The 21,779-nt window shown below is 35.8% G+C and overlaps 1 protein-coding gene across 4 annotated transcripts in view; it reads right to left on the bottom strand.

The window, feature by feature from the left end:
* VTI1A (vesicle transport through interaction with t-SNAREs 1A) overlaps positions 1 to 21,779 on the bottom strand; it is a 360,010-nt gene that overhangs the window by 273,975 nt on the left and 64,256 nt on the right. For 2 of the 4 annotated variants that reach the window (XM_043597526.1, XM_043597528.1), the window contains exons 4-5: positions 7,644 to 7,721; positions 1,215 to 1,235 (exon numbers count right to left, since the gene is read on the bottom strand). In XM_043597526.1, the coding sequence (XP_043453461.1) occupies positions 1,215 to 1,235; positions 7,644 to 7,721 (99 nt within the window). The remainder of the gene's footprint in view (positions 1 to 1,214; positions 1,236 to 7,643; positions 7,722 to 21,779) is intronic. The other 2 variants (XM_043597527.1, XM_043597529.1) reach the window with 1 other exon arrangement.

Genomic DNA, 21,779 nt, shown 5'->3' with positions numbered 1-21,779 from the left:
ATTGATTATATTCATTTAGTATATACATCTGCTTCCATAAAACACACAAGAAGGTTGGAAGGTAAGGGTTTTATATATTTTCACCTTTTAATTTTTTTATCAGTATTGCTTTTACTAAGAGATGACAGCACTAATGCATCTTAAATCAGAAGAGTTGTTGAAAACCACTGTCCACAGCCTCTCATTTAGCATTCATATCACCTACAGAATGATGACATACCAATAAAAAAAAATTCTAGGAAAATCCAAATCAATGCAGTCAATCTAAACTCAAAAATAATTCACAGTCCTCCTTAGAAGCAATCAGACAACTTTTAAATTGCAAAATGGGCCATTATCTTCTGCCCTAGTATAAAAGTAACAAAACTCAACGTCACTAAGTAAAAAAAATATAACTGCTTTTACCTGTGAAAAAAAAGTATATTTATTACATATTTATTAAGTTTGGCCTAATTAAAAACAAACAAACAAAAACAAGACCAGAATCATTCAGCATCCCTCAACGATACTGGGATAAAATTATAAACATTGCTGTTAATATTTGCTGGGCCACAAATAGGTCTGGAACTGCATTATAATACAGACCAGCAACTCAGAAAAATGAGAACTCACGTGGGTGCTATTTCCTACAAAAAGGAAAGTGTTTAACAATGAGGAGAGCTTTGGCTATTCTTAAGAATCTGTGTACACAGACTAGTAGAGCATTTATAACATATGTGTGTTTCCCTAAAAGGAAAACAGATTCATGGTATCTTGTGTTGGACCTAAGAATCTTGGGTGAGGGAAAACGGTATATTTAAAAAGAGTTTTCAGTAAATTGGAATGTCAGAAAAAAAACATTTTAATCATATTGACTTCTTTGAGAAATCAATACAAATAAAACAAATCTGAAGTCAGTTGACATTAAAACCACACTTAGGTAAAGTTTTAAGATAGCCCTTTATTTTTTTCCTCCCTTTTTTGGCCTTTAAACTATGAATTTTCTCCAGATACCAAGCAACAACAATGATCACTGTCCTAAGCATGATTAGAGTTTACTTGTTTTTTTAACAGATAGTCAGCAAAGAACATTTCTAACAGTATAATCAATACTTTTGCTATGTGTAAATTTTCCTGGAAAAAATGAACCCAAAGATCTTACTTCAGATTTAGAAATTCAATTTTATAGGGAAAAGCAGAATTAAAAAAAAAAAAGCAAGCTAGGAAGTACTCACCTCTTCACGTAATTTTATCAACTGCAACATGAATGCACACAAAAAAAAAAAAAGATAAAAAGGAAAGAAATGGCAGGAAAGAAAGATCAGTTGTGTGACAGGATACAGAATTAACATTGACAATTTATCTGTTTACATGTTTAGCATTTAAAAATCACAGACAAACACATTAAAAGAACCTAAACAGAGACTACATGCAGAGTTTTTTGAACGAATAAAGATCACTTTCTCACACTGTCACATTAAACAAAGAGAATAGTGTGAAATTCTCTTTTAAAGTACATCTAAGACACCATCATGAAATAAAGGGGAACGACTTCATAGAAGTCTATATTATAAAGAAAGAAAACAAGTTTACTGTTCCTCTCTTCTAAGAATGTACCACTGAAGAGGTTTTGTATATACAAGTTTTCAGGATGTTTCTCTATTTCGAATCTTGACAACTGATTTCAGATTTTCTGTACAAATAAAAATGATTAATAGTTCATGCTTTTGTCCCAATAAATATTTAAAACAAATAATTATGTTAGTTAATATCATAGATGGGCCCACTCTAGTAATACGATTGTATTTGGAGGTGACATTATTTTAACTGAGAATAAAGCATGCCGGGAGAGATAATATTTAGGACATAGTATCAGAAAATATTTCACTATCCTTAGAAATACTGTGTATATCTGAGTTGATTTCTAGGGTTTGTTTTGCTTAAGAGGCTACTGCAATCACATGGTGGTTTTCTATTTTTTAGTTTTTGAAGTTTCTTCATTTTTCCATTTTCTTCATCTTGTAAACTGGGCCATCTTAAAGCCATGTTGTCTGTTACTGCAGTGTGTTCTCACTGAAGTCAAACCAGAAAAACCACTCTTTACGTGCTAGTAAATTCCCTGGGATAAGGTTTTAATTCTCCTTTGTAGGACATTTTTTATTTGCCTTCAATCTAACAGATAACACAAGTTACTTTAACTCTTTAGAAGCTAGAAAATGGACACAACCATGTATCTGACTCATTTGTGCGTGTGTGTATGTGTGTGCTGGGGGTGTGGATGTATTTCACAGTATTCTAAATCAAATATCGTATAGTTGAGATGACTGCCATAGTTTCCGCGATGAAGAGAAACTGAAACCGATGTTATGAAAGGCTATAAACCACATTCTAGATCTAAAATTTGCATCCTCGGCAATTCAAGTCTACAACGGATAATTTCTAAACATCCAAATATCTGTAACATCTGTTACAACACTTGACATATACAGGCCAATCAATTAAATTATTGTTTTGGGAGAAATGTGCCATGAATTGCTCACTCTAAGTCTCTCTAAAAGTATCATGTTTACTATGGCCCGGCTTTCTCGATGCTTAATGCTGTTTTTGTCTCCAATTCAAGAAAGGCAGTATGCATTTCCGCTCATTCTGTTGTTTCATTTGTTATGTGTGAAAAGTATTTCAGTGCAAAAGAATGAGATTTCAAAATTGTTATGAATCTTTTATAAAGAGGGTGCAGAATATTACATAATGTCTCACAAGGCATTTAGTGAAAATGAAACTTTTAGCATTGTCCTTTCACACCATACTGGGCGTTGTAATTATTTTTAATTAATATACTCATTCTCTCAGCCATCGACCAGTGTCTATGAGTCAAGCATCTGGTTTCATGTGAAAAGCTACCACATTCTTCCCAAGAAAAAGTAAAATTCGAAACTAAAATACCTGGCCTAACATACGTAGGAATCTTTTCTCTGCTATCTGAACATCATGAGAGAAAAAGGCAAATATTAATTCTCAGAAACAGACGATCTGGGAATTGATCGCACAAGCTATCTTTTCTTTCTGGGCGCACCCTTCTTCAGTTGACTATGATACTCAAAGGGCCAAAGTTTAAAACTACTCCTCAGCAATTGAGACCATTTGGGGCATGCCACCCTGCCATAATCAATGAGTGTTTAAAAATGCTACCCATTTGTTTTTTCAATAGGTTCCAAACAAAAAACGTTCTATCTTGTTTGTGCCGCATGGCTGCATTCAAGCTCTACACCGGATTTGTAGCTAAGCTAGGTAATGGGAGGGGTTTTAATCTTTATCTTTTTTTTTTTTTAAGTTAGGCTGGGAATTTTCATTCAAGTAAACAAAAGATGGTCTATGTTTGAAAACTAACAATGCTTAGACTAGACTGAAAGTCGCGATTTCGTATTTTATGGAGTTACTAGCTCCACCATAGGCGACTTGAAAATGTGCCGTGCCACCATGTTGGGTTATGATAATCAACGTCTTTTTTGAAACAAAGATTTTTTTTTCCCCCAATGCAGAATTTGATACAAGAGGTAATCTGTTCCTTTGTGGGCTGAAAAAATCTGGTTTACGCTGGTTTGAACCAGTGGAATCTCTTGTGGTTAAGCCTTCTGCTGTGGCTAAAATCAAAACTGCACTGCAGAGCATGTGAGGGTTCATGCGCGCGCGCCTGTGTGTGTGAGGTGTGTCACGTGACCCCCAGAACTACCGATTTTTTTTTTAAAGCTGATAACGCCACTGCCGTCTCTGTCCGCATACAGATAACGAATAAATGCTGAACTCTATTAAACGCCCTTTACACATTATCGTGGGTCGAACACACAATTTTCTGAACTTATGATGACAGTCTATTTATTTTGCTATAAACCCTCAGCACGTAACGAACAGATTTGTGCCTGGTAATGATCTGCTCTGCCAGGGCTATATGAAATGATACCGACCTTCTTTAGATCTTGGGGAATTAAATTGACCGACTTCACCCCCTGGTCTGTAGCTGAAGTTTGACACACTTTATGCACAGCAAGCCCAAATCGGAACTTAAGAGAACCTCGTATTAAAAAATTAAGCAATCATATGTGCTAAATATTACTTTACCACAAAAATTTCGGCACATTTAGGAATATCCTATTCCTTAGATATGGATTTGAACCTTCTATTTAGGATTTATGAAAATTTCATTTACTCACATTTATTCACCAATCAATATCATTGTGTATATGGAAATTGAGAGACTATTAGGGTTCAAAAATAGAGTCTGGAACATTTTGTGTGCCACATCATCATACTCCACTATAAAGAGGATTAGGGGATTTAATTCTGTAAGATTTTTTTTCTTTCCCTTTCCTGAGAATGGTTTTCATGAAACTAAATCAAGGTAATAATTATTAAAGTTTCCACTCTAAATACAGCACTACTACATTTCAAAAACTCAACTCTCTCAAAGAATTAAAATGTTGCCATATGGAATGGAAAACATGGTATTTTAAAATAATAGAATGATAATGCCTAAGACAATAGTCCTTGGAAAGCTGATGACCCACCAAGACGCAAATGTGCAAAGTAGGTGATTTTGTTCCTTCTTTGTAAACTAGGGACGAGCCATATTTGATTGTATGAGATGGCTATGAATTAGAAATGAATTTACACAAAGCCACTAATTTGGAATTAAATAGAATTGTATACTGTAGGAGGGACACTAAAGATGCACTTGAAAAATTCTTAATTGCTGAAACCTTGAAATTTCCAATGATGTCAGAAATGTTTATATAAGAGTAAATTAATATACTTTATAGTTAATTGGCAGATTATGCGTATGAACTATCAGGTTTTAAATGCCTAAAAAAATGCATTACAAATGGCCAGAATGAGAAATAATAGCTATGACGTTTACATTTGTCTAAATCTCTACAAAGAAGCCACTATAGGGAAGATGTGCATGTTGCATTGAAAATAGTCAGTAGTCAGTAGTTTATTTTACCTATTTGTAACCATTGCTATAATTCTTTATTATTTTCCTTTTCTGATCTATAATTTTTAAAAATTGAGATATATCCCAATTTCAATGAGACAAATACTGCTTTTTTGTCTCATTTTTTTTTATCTCCAAGATTTCTCTCTATATTAAAAGTTTATCTTAACTACTATATGGCTAAGAAGTTCTGAAAAATCAACTGATCAACAATTAACTTGAAGATATACTTAGTTTTGGGCTGACAATGTTTTCTTATGTAAATGATAGGTAATCGTACCCAGAAAAGAAACTATCTTCATAGTCCTTGAGCTACAAAAATTAATATAAAGAGACAACTTAAAATCTTTTCTTCCTTTAAAGAAAGGGCTTCTGTTTTGATTCCGTAGTCTGAATGAATACTGATGCAGAATAAAGAGTTATTCTCAAGTGACCATTCCTGGCTGAGAGATGTGTTTTAGTTTGAGGGATTTTAATTCATACATTATGATAAAAAGCCCCCAAACAAAATTTAATGACTTCATTATGGTATGGAAATTCTGTTACAGTTGGCAACAAAATGTCCAAAAAGTTAAGTGTGGTCTCTTTGAACTTTCAAACCTAATTCGAATTTTGGACTGAAAAGTTCTCATAACTCATAATCTAACAGTAACATCGTCTCATGACTATAATTTATCATATTGTATTTATTGAAATGACAGCTCCTTATAACTAAACTTCAGGTTCTCCAAGCACATTCAGAATTTGTAAGTTTGATTTATACAAGTCCAGAGGAAATCTCTGCGAAATCACTTTAAAGTGACAGGAATATAATTTGAAAAATTCAGAAAATATGAACTCTACCTATTTTTGCAGAGTATTTTTCTTTAGGCATAAAAAAATCACACTTGTATGTGTGTAAGGCAAATGTTTTAGGCACATAAAATGTCCATTAAGAGAAGTGAACATGCTTTAAAAAAAAAAAGAGAGAGAGAGAGAGATTCCTGTCACAGTACTACAGCATCTATTACAATAAAGGAGTCTGAGTTAGACAGGAACACCCCCTTCCTTTCTATTTCCTCTATATTAAGCAGTAGTTTCATATGAGGGAAAGATCTATAGCTTTCTAAAAAATTGACATGGGAACTATGCATTCACTTTTTTTGCAAAAAAGAGAATGCTTTTTTTCGCAGTAAAGATATGAAATGAAATTATGATTCATTCATTCGAGAGATATGAACAATCTAAAACTCACTTTAAATAGGAAGACAATATTTTTTCTCTCATCCTCATGTTATTTAATCTATTATGAGTAAAACCCTTTATCCCACCACCCTTTTATGTTTGTTGTGCTCCTTGTTTTTTTTTGTTTTTTTTTTTTTTTCTTTCCCCCTTAGCTGTTCTCACATTCCAATCAGGAAAGCTGAAATCCCAAGTCAAATCTTAACATGTTTACATTTCTAAATTCAAGCTGATAACATCCAAAAAGTGGCTAAGGTGAGATCTTTCCCAAAACAAACATAATCAGCTTGATGACTCTTCTCCCCTTTTTGGGGGGTTGGATAGATGGAGGCCTTAATCCCATGAGTGTCATCCCGTTTACCATATTAACATTGGAGTAGATAGTAATATAGTTTCAGCATATATAGACCTATAATATAATCTATTTGAAATGGTAAGTACAATTATGCAAGTTTTCCAATGTGTACCAATATATTATGTTTTACTATCTTATTCAAGTTTTGGTTTACTCCATGAATGATTTATGTTCATTTTTATTTAGGCAGAGTAAAGACCTTTATAATACTAACCAAAGGAATATGAATAAACATGCTCAGGTCTTGCTTCTGAAGTTCCCATCATTTATTTTCTCCAAAAGTGTCAAAGAGAGGAAGTCACTAGTGTTGTTTGTGACATTTTAAAAGTCATCTCTACCCTGAGATGACTTTTTAAAAAAGTCATATACATTATTTGCATGAACTAATGAAGTCTGCAGTATTAATTCAAAGAAAGAAGTGGGACATTAATTAGACTTATCACACTGCTGTGTGATCCAATGAGAAATGACAGCCAAGTTGTAAGGCCCTTTTAAGAAGAAATTGTATCTTATTTTTTGCCTATGCAGATATTAAACTGTAGAAGAGACTTTTCCTATTCTTCTTCTTATTTGACGGAGGCCGGACCTCTGAGTATCTGAGCTCCACACTGGTGCTCACAGTCTGCATTTTGGTGAATGTATTTTAAGCAGCTCCACAATAGGAGACTGAGCTGCCCTGTTGAATTTTGAAAGCTTACTTTCATTTGTTTTGCTGCAAGTGTTGATTTAATTATACTGCATTATTATCAAAGCTGCATTATGTACTTTTTTATTCCTTTTACATGTGTTTGAGGTGAAGACCTTGGCTTTGTCTGCAAACAGTGTGTTTCAAGTTATTCCTTAAGTACTAAATAATAAAGAAAGGAGAAGAAAAGATTTTTTTAAAAGATAGCAGACAGTGATCACAAGGTAAAGGGTTAAATGTAAGATCTCCAAGAAACATTTTGAAGTTGATTAAGACTCCAGCTTTGCATTAAACAGTATCGCTTCCACATGAGTTGTTGCTAATACTGTTAAGGAGCAGCTTGAGAGCCCAGTGTGCCAGTGACCTCCTTCACCCTCCAGCCACCCACCGGGCCTTCCTGATTAGCATTCTACCTGGTTCTCTGAGGAATTCCCATCATCCCCTAGGAGCTCATTCCGTACTTCGTCACTGTAGGCGATCCGTGACCTTTTCTATAAAACAAAACAAAAAGGGAGAGAGCGAGATGAACGTTAGAAAGTAAAGGCTTCGAAGCATTATTGGTATCAAGGCTGATCATCTCAAACCTCGAGAGCCCCCTAATGGAAACCTATTTGCTAAAATCTGCAAAGCAAAGTTGTGTAGAGTTCTTGAACTTGAGAAGTTTAATGTAAATTAGAAGTTTTTCAGATGCCAATAATGAAAGAAAAACTCTGCATTGTGTAAGTACTCCATTAATATTCACAAACGGATCAGAACTGGTATGTTATTCCATATGTAGCCATACAAATAAGACCACCAAACTGAAGGAAATACAGCTTTATAGCTGTATATCTGCAAAACTCACCAGATTGTAATTAAAACAAGTGTATATGGGGGTCTTTAAAATTGTGGCAGGAAATGAACTATATAATATAGGTCTTTTAAAATCTCTGATTCTGGGATAATATTATGACTCCAACTGAACACTGGAATGCTTAGACAATAGTTCATCTATATTTCCTTCATTATTGTGATGTTAGTAGCCAGAAAGAGATAGAATTTTAAAGTCTATCCCGTTTCCAAACAATAACTTAAAGGTCTCCAAGCTCTCCTCAAATTATAGCTGAAGGAAAAGTAATGGGAGTGTGTGTGTGTGTGTGTGTGTGTGTGTGTGTGTGTGTATGCACGTGCGTGTGTGTTAAAACAAATTAAATTTCCCAATCCCAGTACATAAAGGCAAGTAGGCTATGAGTCATCTTTTCTCAATCCCAGTAAATAAAGTGGCTATGAGTCAACATTTCACTCAGTGAAATTTTGTTTTATGGGAATTGACCTTTACCTGTAAAGTCAGAGGGACATGTCTATAAGCAATTCATGGATTATCTAAACGTACACACATTTGGAAAAGCTAAAAGGCTCTGAAAATTAGTTGCGAAGCTAGGGCGCCATCCTCAGATCCTACTTCAGCATCACCGTTTCAGACTCAAATGCAGATTTACAGGTTACTTGGCTGCCTTTTTTTTGCTTCTGGACTAAGCAAAAAGAGTGAATTTAAAAATGGCAGCTGGGAAATAGTAGCCTATTCTCACTTGCAGTCTACAGTTTAGGCCTTAAGATTTCATACTTTTTCAACTGTGATCTGAAAAATTAATGTAGTTTAAAAAGAACTAGTCAGAATCCTCAAGCAGAAGTCAACAAGATTTTTAACTAGATTTTTATATTAGTAAACAGCACTGCTTTGCTACATAGAGATCACACCGCCTTAAATGTGAAATCACACTAGGATTTAAAAGGACTTTTAGCAAGAAAAGCCAGTAGATTTTGAATCATTTTCGAGTCGCAGCTTTTCTCAATTAGGGTTCCTTATCTGAACCACAAAACAGAAAATTATTTTAGTGACTATTTTCTCAATCTTCCCAGGATGGTACATAAGAGAGAGTTCATTACAGAGAATAGAAGCCTAAGGGCGTTAGGGCTTAACTCTCTGGCAGAAGCTAGTTGAAAAGGGCTGACTGGAGTGTAAATAAAAGTAAACAAATCTAGATATCCCTTTATTTTTTTAGGAAAAAAAATCAGTCTTATAGAATTCTAAAGATTGCTTTGGTTAAACTGAAACTAGAACCTACACTCATTCTAGCACACAAAATTTCCTCCCCATCATATTATCCTCTGAATACACCCAGGAAAAAGATGCAAAAATTGCAAAATGTTTCAGCAGAAAGGAGATGATGGCCTCCCTTCTCTGCCCTGAGTCTCTACCCCAAGTCCCCCTTCTTTGCTGCAAGGGTGTCTCTGTACCTGAGCAGATGTAGCAAGTCGGTAAATAGATAAATAAAACCAACAACGTTGCCGAGGACAAAGTACCAAAGTTAAGTCATTAGCCTGAGGTCAGTAATGACATCTATATCAGATGTCTTAACAATTCAGGAGCGAGCCAACTCATTCATTTTGTGAACACGCCAGACTTCTCACCACCACAAACAGCATATATTAAGCCCGCTTCTCTTATTGTATTTACCAAACCGACTATTAATTATTTCGATTGACTTCATACAGAATTATCTCGAAAAATGCTGAACTGCAAGGTCAGTCCACCTCATGGCCTTCCTACAATATTTAGATAAAGCCAAACCTTTCTTTTGCCCATTTGGAGATCCCCACTACAGTAGTTCCAAACTAGCTAAGCAAAAGTATTTTACAGCATTAAAGGAAATGAGAACCTTTAAACAGGCCGTGGTATCAGAGCTGCCTTTTTAATTATTCATTTTATCACTATGGGGGACTAAAACATTCCACAGTATGCGAGAATATCATACGGAGATTGTTTTTGTGTTTTCCCCTTTCACCAAAATACCAACAAATTGGCATAGATTGTTCAATCACATTATATTCTCATTTTGATTTGCTGAACTTCAAAAGAAGAAGAAAATTACAAACATGTATCCCTAAATATCTAATCTTGTTTTGGTGAGAATTCATTGCTTTTGAAAACCAGCAATTAAGAGTGTACACACTCAGCAACAGAGGAGAAATAAGGATTTATCCGCAGTTGAAGGGTGGTCTCTATAAATGTCAGTCTTTACTATTGGGACGGTAAACATTGGTCATTTGGACGGCTTTCTGGATGTAATTAAGCAGATGATATGCTGAGTTTACGAAACGTTCTCTGATCGAACTAACTTCTCTTAAAGAATAAAAAAACTCATTCCCAGTATCAGAAATAGTTCCTCATGAAAATGACACAGTCGGTGCAGAAAATCGAACTCTTTACCCTCGAATATCATTTTACAAATATATATATTTTTAAGATCAAGACTGTTTTATTGAGAGTTGCATTTAAATGCCTGACATTGGTATTTTTCTCCTAATATTTTTGTGGTTTGAAATTTTAAGTAAGCTGGTTGTAATCAGCCATAATTTAGCCTGCAGGATCATCACTAAACTGATTGAATACCAAAAAAGGCAAATTCCTTTGAATGACAAACTGCTTATTGTACCGATAGTTTCCTTCCAAAGCATCAATAAATAATTTTACCTTTTGTGGAATTTTTAATAACCTCACTCTACATTACTAAGTACTATGAATATTTTAATTCAGATGATTTAAAGTTAATGAAACTGAAACACCTACTGTATCTTGATTAAAATATTTTTACTTTATTATCAGTTGTATAAAATCTGTACTTTAGCCAAATGCAAGCATGAGAATTTGAGCTGGAAATGTCACACACTCAGCTACAGTTTGAAGGAACCCAATTCATAATGCATTTTATAAATAGTTAATGACTTCTATACATAAGCTAACCAGGCAAATCAAGAAATTGTCAACATTTTTAGTCTTAGTTGTCAGTTACCACTGTCTACTGGTGCTTTATATGTGGCTTCTGGAGAAGACAGAAGCTCTATGCAGTTTGTAATCTATTGCAATTTCAGGTCTGTACCATAAGGGTGGGAAGCTTCAACTGACAATTTTTGCCACACACACAGACACACACAGACACACACAGACACACACACACACACACACACACACACACACAGAATTAAATATAAGAGCATTCCTCACTTTTAGTGTGTGTTTTTGTAAAGCTTATTCTTTGTAACTTATATATTCCACTTAGGTGGACCAGATGCAGTTGGGCAGAAAAATCTACAGAATTAGAGGAAAAAATACGGCAAATTAACAATTGATTATTATCCCTAAAAAGTCAGAGACAGAAAGTTTGAATGCCTTTTTTAAACTGATGACAAAAATGAGTCTTTGGTTATGAAGGTGAGAATTTCAAATTCCAAGCAGTTTTCACTTGGTATATGCATACTGATTGGCTGATTTTCTTAAAGCCAAATTCAAACAGATACACTTGCCCAGTTCTGTCTGGAAATTTGGCTTGAAACAATCTGTCTACTTGACCCAAGCCTTAATGTTTCCCAACTGAACTGAATATGTTTCTGGACAGGCACTGCTAAACTAGAAACAAAATGAATTAACTGAGCTGAAACTAATTAAGAACTGGGATCTGTGGTGCAGCCCCCTATATGATTCTATGTGTGAAACAGGGTATATACATAGTCAGAGTGAAGATTCTACAACCCACCACTAGCATAAGCATAACAATGCAGTTGGTTTATTACTAAAGTGTATATGAGAATTTAATTTCCACCGCGTGCACATGGCAAAGCAATTGCTTAAATTGCCTCACCTGGGAATTTAATACAATGTTATCATCAGACCAGCCACATTGTAAATAGATTTATAATGCTTTCCATGTGCTGCACTCTGTTGCATATGAATTAAGTAATGATCTGGTATTACAATAAAATCAGCTAGTTCCCACACCTGGCAGACAGGATATTTCACTAAATTAATATCCATACAGCTACATCACAAGGCACGGGAGAGGAAACCATCTCTAAGGCATTTGACTTGAGTTTTACATGGAAGGCAAGCACTCCATGGCCATGTAGAATGTCACTGCGTTGAATGGGCTGCTCAAGACAATCTGTTTCTAACATCTGTATCACAGAATTAAGACTTTCTCATTGCCATTCATTTTTGGCCTAATTTTCTTCATTCAGTACTTTAATTACTAATCAGCAATCCGCAACATTCACAAACACTAAGAAAGCCCTTTATTCTAATCTATGTGCTGCAGACAGCCAAATAATTGATACAAAGTGCAGTATGGTTTGGGTAAGTAATGAAAGAACAGCTTGTCCTACTTCCTAATCAAATTGGTCTATAGAAGAAATGGTTAATAGATTTCTCCATAGGTCTAAAACAAATTACCCAGTCTGGCCAGACTTTTCCATTGCTTCTACCGTGTCTTCCAATCCAATCTCCATATATTTAATAATGCCCAAAGTTACCAGGTGATTAAAAACTGTTATGCTTTCATAGCCAAAGAATTTAACTGGTATAAAGAATTTAACTGCTCCTGTTACAATTAACACTTTGGGGTATCTTACCGAATACCATGAAATTATATTTATTAGCTAGTCATATAATTGCTGGCATTCATTTCTTGCTGAATTCTAGCTGGTTTGAATTAAATAATAGCATACTTCTGTAATGCCCAGATGGTATTTTCGAAAATGCGTCTATCTTTGGCACAAAGCGTTCCATTTTTAACCTCACTTCTATTTCTTCATGACCAATTTCAGCTTTTCATACACACTCCACCCCTGACCCAGGACTTAAAAAAGCTCATCAATCCAGGACAGAAAACTTAACATTTTGGAGGAAAAAAAATGAGAAGAAAGTTATGAAATTTCATTCATCACAGTGTTCGCTGTGCTGCATTAATTTCTAGCAAAGATGATTTAAGATACTACATGATTTAGGTAAAGGCAAAGTATACTGTTAGGTAAATGTTAGATTCTTGGGAAGTAGTTAGGATGAAAAAGCGCAAGGCACTGAACACAAAGAACAGAGATAACATTTTAGTATGTGATCTTGGTCAAATTAAGTTTTCTGAAGATCACTTTCTTCAATATCTAAAACAGTGACCATATTTATTTCTCAGGGCTGTTGTGTGAATTTAAATATTATATACAAATGGAAGCCTCTCATAATACATGGTATGTGCTAACCTTGTGAGAGATGTTCAACTAAACATTAGTTGGTAATATTGGAAAGGATGCAATAAAACCAGTACACATACAGGGCTGAGAGTATAAATTAGCGCATCTTCCCCAGAAAATGATGTGCCAATATACACCAAAAGTAACCTTAAAAAGTTCATATTATTTAACTAACAATTAAAGTAATTAGTTAAGTAATTCTAGTATGTTTGTTTCGTTTTTTTTGCCCAATTCTCTATTTTATGATGCTACAATTTGTGGATGATTTTCAGTGGGAAAAACTTCACTGCATTTCTTTAATGTTAGCAGAGAAAGTAGGTTCCAATCTGTTTTTTCTAAATAATCATTCCACCAAACACGGCTTGCTCTTGCTCAAGGGACTGTGTTGAGTCAAAGGTCAAGCTCATTCACTGGAAAGTGCACAGGCCACATGTCACCAATACTGTAGCATTAATAAAGGGAAAGCACACTTTCTGTCTATCATAAACTCATGGCCAATGGACCATATGCAAGCCAGCAGAGGGAAGATGCTAACATGCCCTGCTCCTGGGCTACCAACAGTTGAAAAAGCAGGTTAACATGAGAACGCTGAAATAATCCATGTTATACCAGGAAAAGACATTTAAATGTTTTTGAAAAACAAAAAACAAAAAATAACTAGTGTCTTTCTACTATAATCACTTTCATTTATTATTTTTGCTTATACTTTCAAAAACAGTTTACATGTTTCAAATGGATATTTATGTTTTGGCTGTAAATAATGAGTTACACTCTACCCCACTTTTATTTTTTTTAATTTAGCTATTATGAATATGTGAATATTTGTATGCATATAATGAGGTTATATATGTACGTATACACATCTAGACTCACGCAAACTCATATGCAATCCATATGGAATAATAAGTCTACTTGTGTCTCACAATGCTAGAATAGACTTTTATTTATACTAGGAATTCTGACCACATTGCTGTTACATCATTTAATGATTTGCAAAACGGAGAGCCCAGAAATCATGTAACTGTACCTCTTCATTTCCTCCTCCAGCAATTCTAAACTTAAGCTTAAAATTTAAGTTTAGCATTGGTGTTTCAAAATGCAATGTGAGTTAGTATCATGGCCCCACTTGCTTGCACATGCTTGCAGTTTATGACTTTCACACTGCTATTGAACATGGTGTGGCTGTGTCTTAAATCATGTTAGCTTGTCAATCAATAATTAAGTTACTTCATTCAGAAAATCAGCTCATGATAGAATGCCCAGGTGTTGTTGTCAACATCTGGAATAGTGTAAATTTTCAGTGGAGGAAATCTAATTCTTTAAAATCTTTCTGAATATAAAATAAAACAACTCCATAGACTATAATTGAAATAATCAAAATGTCAAAATATTTTCTTGTTTGATAATGACATACAAATACTCTATGCACTACTAGAAAAATGATACTCTGAAAAATGGATGCTATATAACAGACGCTTCATTTGTATTTCTAAAAGAACTAATGGGATAAAGTATGCAAAAGATATAATTAAGTTGTATGTAGGTTTCCCTACATAATCTGCCTAGCATTAGGAAGGAAAGGCAATCGTTCATTGAAAATCTGTCCAAAGCCATAATTTCAAGTGATCTAGACATCCAAGAGCAAATGATCTCAATGATTCTGTAACTGACACTGAGATGTCTCAAAAGTAACAGAATCCTATAGTTGACAGTGATATGAGGCCTCATCTAGACCAGCCTTCCATATTTAGAGATGAGTAGTTCTAAGCCAGATGAGTGATCTCCCCAAGGCCACATACTTGGCAAAGACTAGGTAGAGGAAGGACAGAATGTGTTTCCCAATGTCAGCGCTCTTTTTAATTTACCATACCACCTTTCATTTTACCAAAATATTACGGCAGGCAGGGACCATCCTATTGCTCCCCGCCCCCCCAAGGCAGGTCTGGCTGCACCATTCACCTGGTTCTACGAATTTATCATCAACTACAAAGTTGATTAGTTCGTAGATTTTGTTTCTTGTCACTCTCCTTCAAAGTAAACAAAAATAAGCCTTTACTTATACACTGTTGTCGACATCTGGAATATTGACAATAATAAATTTGAAATTTCAAAGGTGACAAATCCTTAAGGCAGAATATTTTATTTCATAGAATAAAATGTCTGATTTGAGGGCGCCTGGGTGGGTCAGTCAGTTAAGCGTCTGACTTCGGCTCAGGTCATGATCTCCCGGTTTGTGAGTTCAAGCCCCGCGTCGGGCTCTGTGCTGATGGCTCCGGGCCTGGAGCCTGCTTCGGATTCTGTGTCTCCCCCTCTCTCTCTCTGTACCTCCCCTGCTTGTGCTCTGTCTCTCACAAATGAATAAATGTAAAAAAAAAATTTTTTTAAACCACAAAAACATCTGATTTTAGGGTGAGTCACAACCACACGTATGGTAAGTCACATATGTAACTTAGATATGTTTTAAGATTAATCTTCAGAGGCTCCACCATAAAGCAACAATAATCTGCCCACATGGCAGGAGAGGTCTTGAACTGGTTATTAAGATGTGTTAAGATCCCATGTGTTATCCATGGGATCTAGTGACTCCCTATATAGTTGCTCTATAATTTTAGATTGGAACCAGCTATCTCACAGGCAAACAATTTTTACAGTATTTTTTCCCCTAGTGCTTCCTGTTGAATCCATGTTGGGACAGATTGTTTATTACAGTGAAGTTACAGTTCTCATAATTCAGAGATGCCTTTTAATGCCTTATGAATATAGCCAATAAAACTGTGATGTTTAGGCAATAAAACAAAGTTCTTCTAGCCCAAATTCTCTATGGAAACATTGTAAAGATTACTTCCCTATAAGGGTGACCCCCAGACTATAAAGTATAATAAATATTCATACCTGATTCATAAACAACACATTCCTCCTAGAAGACTCTCCATCTTCAGTTGAATAGAATAAAATCCTGCCTACTTAGGGACTTTACTCCATCAGTTAACTGTTGTTTCTCTTATATTTTCAGCATGTCACTTTCTACTGGTTCTTTCCTTTCAGAACATAAACATTTTTTAAGTGTACCCAGCTTTCTATACTTCAAAATGTTATTTCCACCAGTACTCTACTCCCCAGCTCATGCCCAGCCTCTTTTTATCCTTCCCTTCCTGGCCAAGCCTCTTGAAAGAGTATTCCATGAGCATTAACTCAATTAACTTATTCATGACCCAGCCACTTCTCAACTTCCAACAAATTTGATGCTTTCCTACCATGCCATAGGATTCCCTAGGATCACCAATATCTTCCGAGGTGACAAAATCATTGTCCATGTTTTTGAAGTAAACTTTAAAAACAGTTGTAGATTTACTAAAAAGTTGCAAAGATAGTAGAGCTCCCATGTAACCCACACTTAGTTTCCTCTATTTTTCACATCTTATATGAGTGTGGTACATTTGTTACAATTAATGAATCAATAGTTCATTATTACACATTATTATTAACTATACTTTTTTCAGGTTTTCTTACTATCTAAGGTTCTTTTTCTGTTCCAGATACCATCCAGGATTCCATGTTACATTTCCTAGTCATGTGTTCTTAGGTTCCTCTTGGCTGTGACAATTTCTCAGACTTTTCCTTGTTTTTGATGATTTTGCAGGTTTTGAAGAGGATTGGTATTTTGTAGAATGCCCTTCAATTAGGATCCTTCTGATGTTCTTCTCCTGACTAAACTGGGGTATTATGTTTTGGGGAGGAAGACCGAAGAGATAAAAGTGCCATTTGGTTCAGATCATGTCCAAGGTACATACTATCAACATTGACGTATCATTAATGATGTTGCCCTTGATGCCTGGCTGAGGGAGTGTTTGCCATGTTTCTCCACTGAAAAGCTATTCTTTTCCCCCTTCCTACACTGTACTTACTATACACAGCCCACGTTTAAGAAGTGGGGAATTATGGGGTGCGTGGGTGGCTCAGTCAGTTGAGCCATCTGACTTCAGCTCAGGTCATGATCTAATGGTTCACAGGTTGGAGCCCGTGTTGGGCTCTGTGCTAACAACTCAGAGCCTGGAGCCTGCTTCAGATTCTGTGTCTCCCTCTCTGTCTATCCTTCCCCCACTCATACTCTCTCTCTCTCTCTCTCTCTTTCTCTCAAAAATAAATAAAACATTTAAAAAATTGAAAAAAAAAAGAAGTGGGGAGTTATGCTCTACCTTCTTCAGGGAGAGGTATCTTCATAAGTCATCTGGCATTCTTCTGTACAAAAGATCTGTCTACTCAATCATTATCCAATCATTTATTGGTATCAGTATGGACTTAAGGATATTTATTTTACACTTTCACTTTTAATCTAATACGATATCATTAATTGTGTTGCTCCAACTGTACCAAGGTTCGCTCCAATGGCCACCTTTCAGTCCTGTTTGCATTTGATCTCTTGATAGCATCGGACGGACATTGTTGCCCACCGTCCCCTTAGCATTACGGCACCGTCTTCCACAGGAGTTCCTCCCATTCGTCTGGCCTATCCCTCTCAGTCTCCTTCATTATAGCTTCTTTCTCAGTCTGACCCAGGTCTTCATCCTCGGATCTCTTCTCACTCATCTGAATGATCTCATTTTTACCCACGGTTCTCACTACTACCTAGAAGCAGGCAAAGACGTGTTTTCTGCATATTCTACTTACAAATCTAATCCCTTCTGGGTACCTCAGATAACCTGAAGGCATCTCAGACTTAATGTAGACACATTAGGGCATTTTCCTTCTCATATACTGCTCCTCCTGTTTTCTTTAGTTTGATGTATGGTTTTACCATGCACACAGTCTCTTCAGATAAAAATGTAAAAATTATTCTCAAATCCACTCCTAAAAATCCAATAAATCACCAAGCACTATGGATTATTTTTCAGAATATCTACAACTGGGGCTCTTAGCCATATTTCCAGGATGTCTGTTACCTTATGAACTAGTCCCAATTCCTTCCTTATTACGATTGTTACCATATATTTCATCCCTCTTTTTATAAGTGAATTATGTTTTAGAGATACCTGTATAGTAAGCCTGACATGTTTTAAGGAAGAGAGAAAAGGTACAAATTTTCAGTTCCTCATCTTGGGAGGTAAAGGAGACCCCTTCAGAAACTACCTCTTGTAGAATATCAAAAGTATGAAAGAATCACTGTCTAAATATACACTGTATTTCAGAACAGGCATGTTAAAATAGAAAGCAAAAAAATTTGACAAAAGCCAATACAGGTGTACCTTGCTTCAGGAAAATTCACATCATGACACTTCAGTTAGAGGCCTACATTAGTATCTGTTTTTGCTAACCAGAAGAAATCTGAAGACGGTTTCTGATTTTACAAAAAAAGGCGAAAAGAGAAGAGCATTCACCATTTGTTTTTCAGTGAGCCATGAGGAAGGCAGCTCGCACCCTGAGCAGTGAAAGCGGCCCTGACCAGCTCCTTCCCCAGGAAGAGCACACAGCATCCGGGCGTCAAGCTGTCAGAGCTCTGAACTGTGTCTGGGAGCCTCTGTGCTTTGCCTCCATTTATTCCGTGTGCCTGTTAGCAAGATGTGTCCTAAGGTATCGGAAAAGCCTGAGAGAGGTTATTCTTTGGGTCTGGGAGTGTTAGAAAATGTTTCCACATAACAATGATAATTGCTTCTTTCGCTTTACATCATTTCAGCTTACGAAAGGTCTCCTAGGAACACGCAACTTTCTGATAGCGGGGGAAACCTGTATACGATGGGACAATGCTAAGCAACAGAGCTCTCTCCAACTTTATAAGTCAATACCCCACTTCTCTTTCATTCCAAATCTAGGCATAGCTCGTACGAGGTAGATTTTTGTTCTCCTAAGTTAGATATTCCCATTTTTTATTATGTAGAAGCTAGAAGCCCACCATTTCAAACGATATGACGTGCATGCGCATTTCTTCTTTGTTGGTCTGATTTGTGTACCTCAGGAATATGGATTACTTCTGTTATCTGCATGGAGAAGCTCTGTTACAAGCCTGGCATTCAGTTTGCTTTTATCTCTGAGACCCCAAATTGTACCGTTAGGCAACAGAGGGCACTTATCTAGATTGAACTGTCATACAAATAGATTTTTGTCAGCCATTCAATTTGTATCGGGGAACATGCCAACAGAAACAAAACCTGGCAATTTAAAACAACAAACCTATCCTCTACTGACAGGAACAAATTGCTGTATTTCAAATGAATAAGAATTACTAGAGATCACACATCCTGCGTGTGGGTGCTACAGAAAGAAAAATATTCTTGAAACTAATTCTGTCTTGTTTTTCTGACAGTGGTCTAACATAAAGCAAGCACGTAGTCTACTTAATACTAATAAGCACATGAGGAAAAAAATGCTAACAGACAGGATTACATGTCATCAGAGGAGAATGAGGCTTTCTAATAAAATTCCAACTCAAAATTCAGTGGCTACATGAAGAAGGCAACATTGTGCTGCATTTTGAGTTTGTCGCCTGAACTATGGTCCTTCCAGGAATACAGGTATCTCTGTCCACAAAATATTCCACTTGAGGAGTGAGACCATCATTCCCCCTGAGCCTAAATTGATTCTGGCTCTGTGTCTTCAACATTCACTGAAAATTGTAGAGAACTGACTTTACCACAGTTATACCTCTTCCATATCTCAAACTATTTGGATATTCAGAGTTCATCTCTGCAGAGTTGGTTTTAATCTCAGACATTAAAGGGATTGATAAATTACATCAGTAAAAATAGAGTAATAAAATTTTTACAACTTGAAAATAATTTCAATTTGTTCATCAGCACTTAAAATAGATTAATCCCCTCCCCCTCCTATTTTTGTTTGAATGGAATTTCATTCCCCTTTCCAGAAGCTGTATCTTCATTCTGGACCTCACGTAGCCACTCTTTCAGTGAAATCCGGTCAGGGACCTGTGGAATCATAAGCTACTGTGAGGGAAATAACCAAACATGAAAATTTAGCCCTGTGAATCGACATCAAGCTGAAACGGAAAATATACAAACTTAAAGGTAAAAAACCATGTAATTTTACCAAACAGAGATCTAATTAGTTCTGTTATCCTAACACATGTATTTACATTAAAAAAAGAGTTTTCTTCAATAAAAATTATACAACAAGAATTTGGCACTATAAGAGTCTGTAATACATCACATGACAAAGCTATATATTATATTACATGTTGTGGCAACAAGTGTCTGTGTCAGGTCTTCAGATTTTATTAAAGGACAATCTGAAAAAAATAGTGCATTCCAGATACAAGGCATGAAAAGGACCTCATGAGTGACAGTTAAAAGAGATAACAGGACAAAAACAAGGTGAAATATGATAGTTCAAGTTGCCTCTACGTTTTGGTAAATAATGGAGCTATCTGAGAAAAAAAAATTTTACTTTAAAAATTTTTTTTTAATGTTTGTTTATTTTTGGGAGAGAGAGAGAGAGAGAGAGAGCGCAGGGGAGGGGCAAGAGGGGGACACAGAGTCTGAGGCAGGCTCTAGGCTCTGAGCTGTCAACACAGAGTCTGACGCAGGGCTTGAACCCACGAAGGGTGAGATCACGACCTGAGCCAAAGTCGGATGCCACCCAGGCACTGCCCAAAAATACTTTTACTTTGAAGAAAGGAATAAAATAACATTACTTTAAAAACATGAACAGATGCATGATGTGTGCAACTTACTTTCAAATGGTTCAGAAAAGACAGACATATATGTAGAAAGGAAAAGATCAGTAGAGAAAGCATGCACAAATGGTAAAGCAAATGAACAAAATGCTAACAGGTAAATCTAGGTAAAGAGTATACATATGTTCTTAGTACTATTGTTCAAACTTTTCTGAAGGTTTGCATTTATTTCCAAATAAAAAGATTAAAAAGTGTGAAATGATTAGTGGGGTTACAAGAAATAAAAAATATGAGACCATTCCTCCTTACAAAATCAGACAACTGGGGCACCTGGGTGGCTCAGTTTGTTAAGCGTCCGACTTCATTCAGGTCGTGATCTCCTGGTTTGTTGGCTCAAGCCCCGCATGGGGCTCTGCGCTGACAGTGCAAAGCCTGCTTGGGACTCTCTCTCTCCCTCTCTCTCCACCCCTCCCCCACTTGCACTTTCTGTCTCTCTCAAAATAAATAAACTTTAAAAAAAAGTCAGACAACTTAAACTGTTAATTTTTACCATATATGATGGACTTTACCATTTTTTTTCCAGTAAAACTACGGAACTTTATTTGCTAGTTTTAAATTAGCAATGTAATTTTTTTGGTAGTTCAGCTGTTAGAATGGATTAAATCTAAATCAATCGCTTCTCGGCCTTTTGGCTAAGATCAAGTGTGGACTGAATTTAAATCATCCGTGGGCAGAGAAGTTCAAAGTTATCAAGTTAATAATAACAGAATATTATCTACCACTTAAAACAGTTTGGCAATAAAGTACAATTCTTTTCCTTCATTCCATTCTGAATTAGGAGTTTTGAGGATAATAATTCGAAATT

This window comes from Prionailurus bengalensis, chromosome D2 (assembly GCF_016509475.1).
Source record: "Prionailurus bengalensis isolate Pbe53 chromosome D2, Fcat_Pben_1.1_paternal_pri, whole genome shotgun sequence".
Classification (NCBI taxonomy): Eukaryota; Metazoa; Chordata; class Mammalia; order Carnivora; family Felidae; genus Prionailurus; species Prionailurus bengalensis.
The sequence above is the reverse complement of the archived record's forward strand: the minus strand, read 5'-3'. Positions and strand labels throughout refer to the sequence as shown.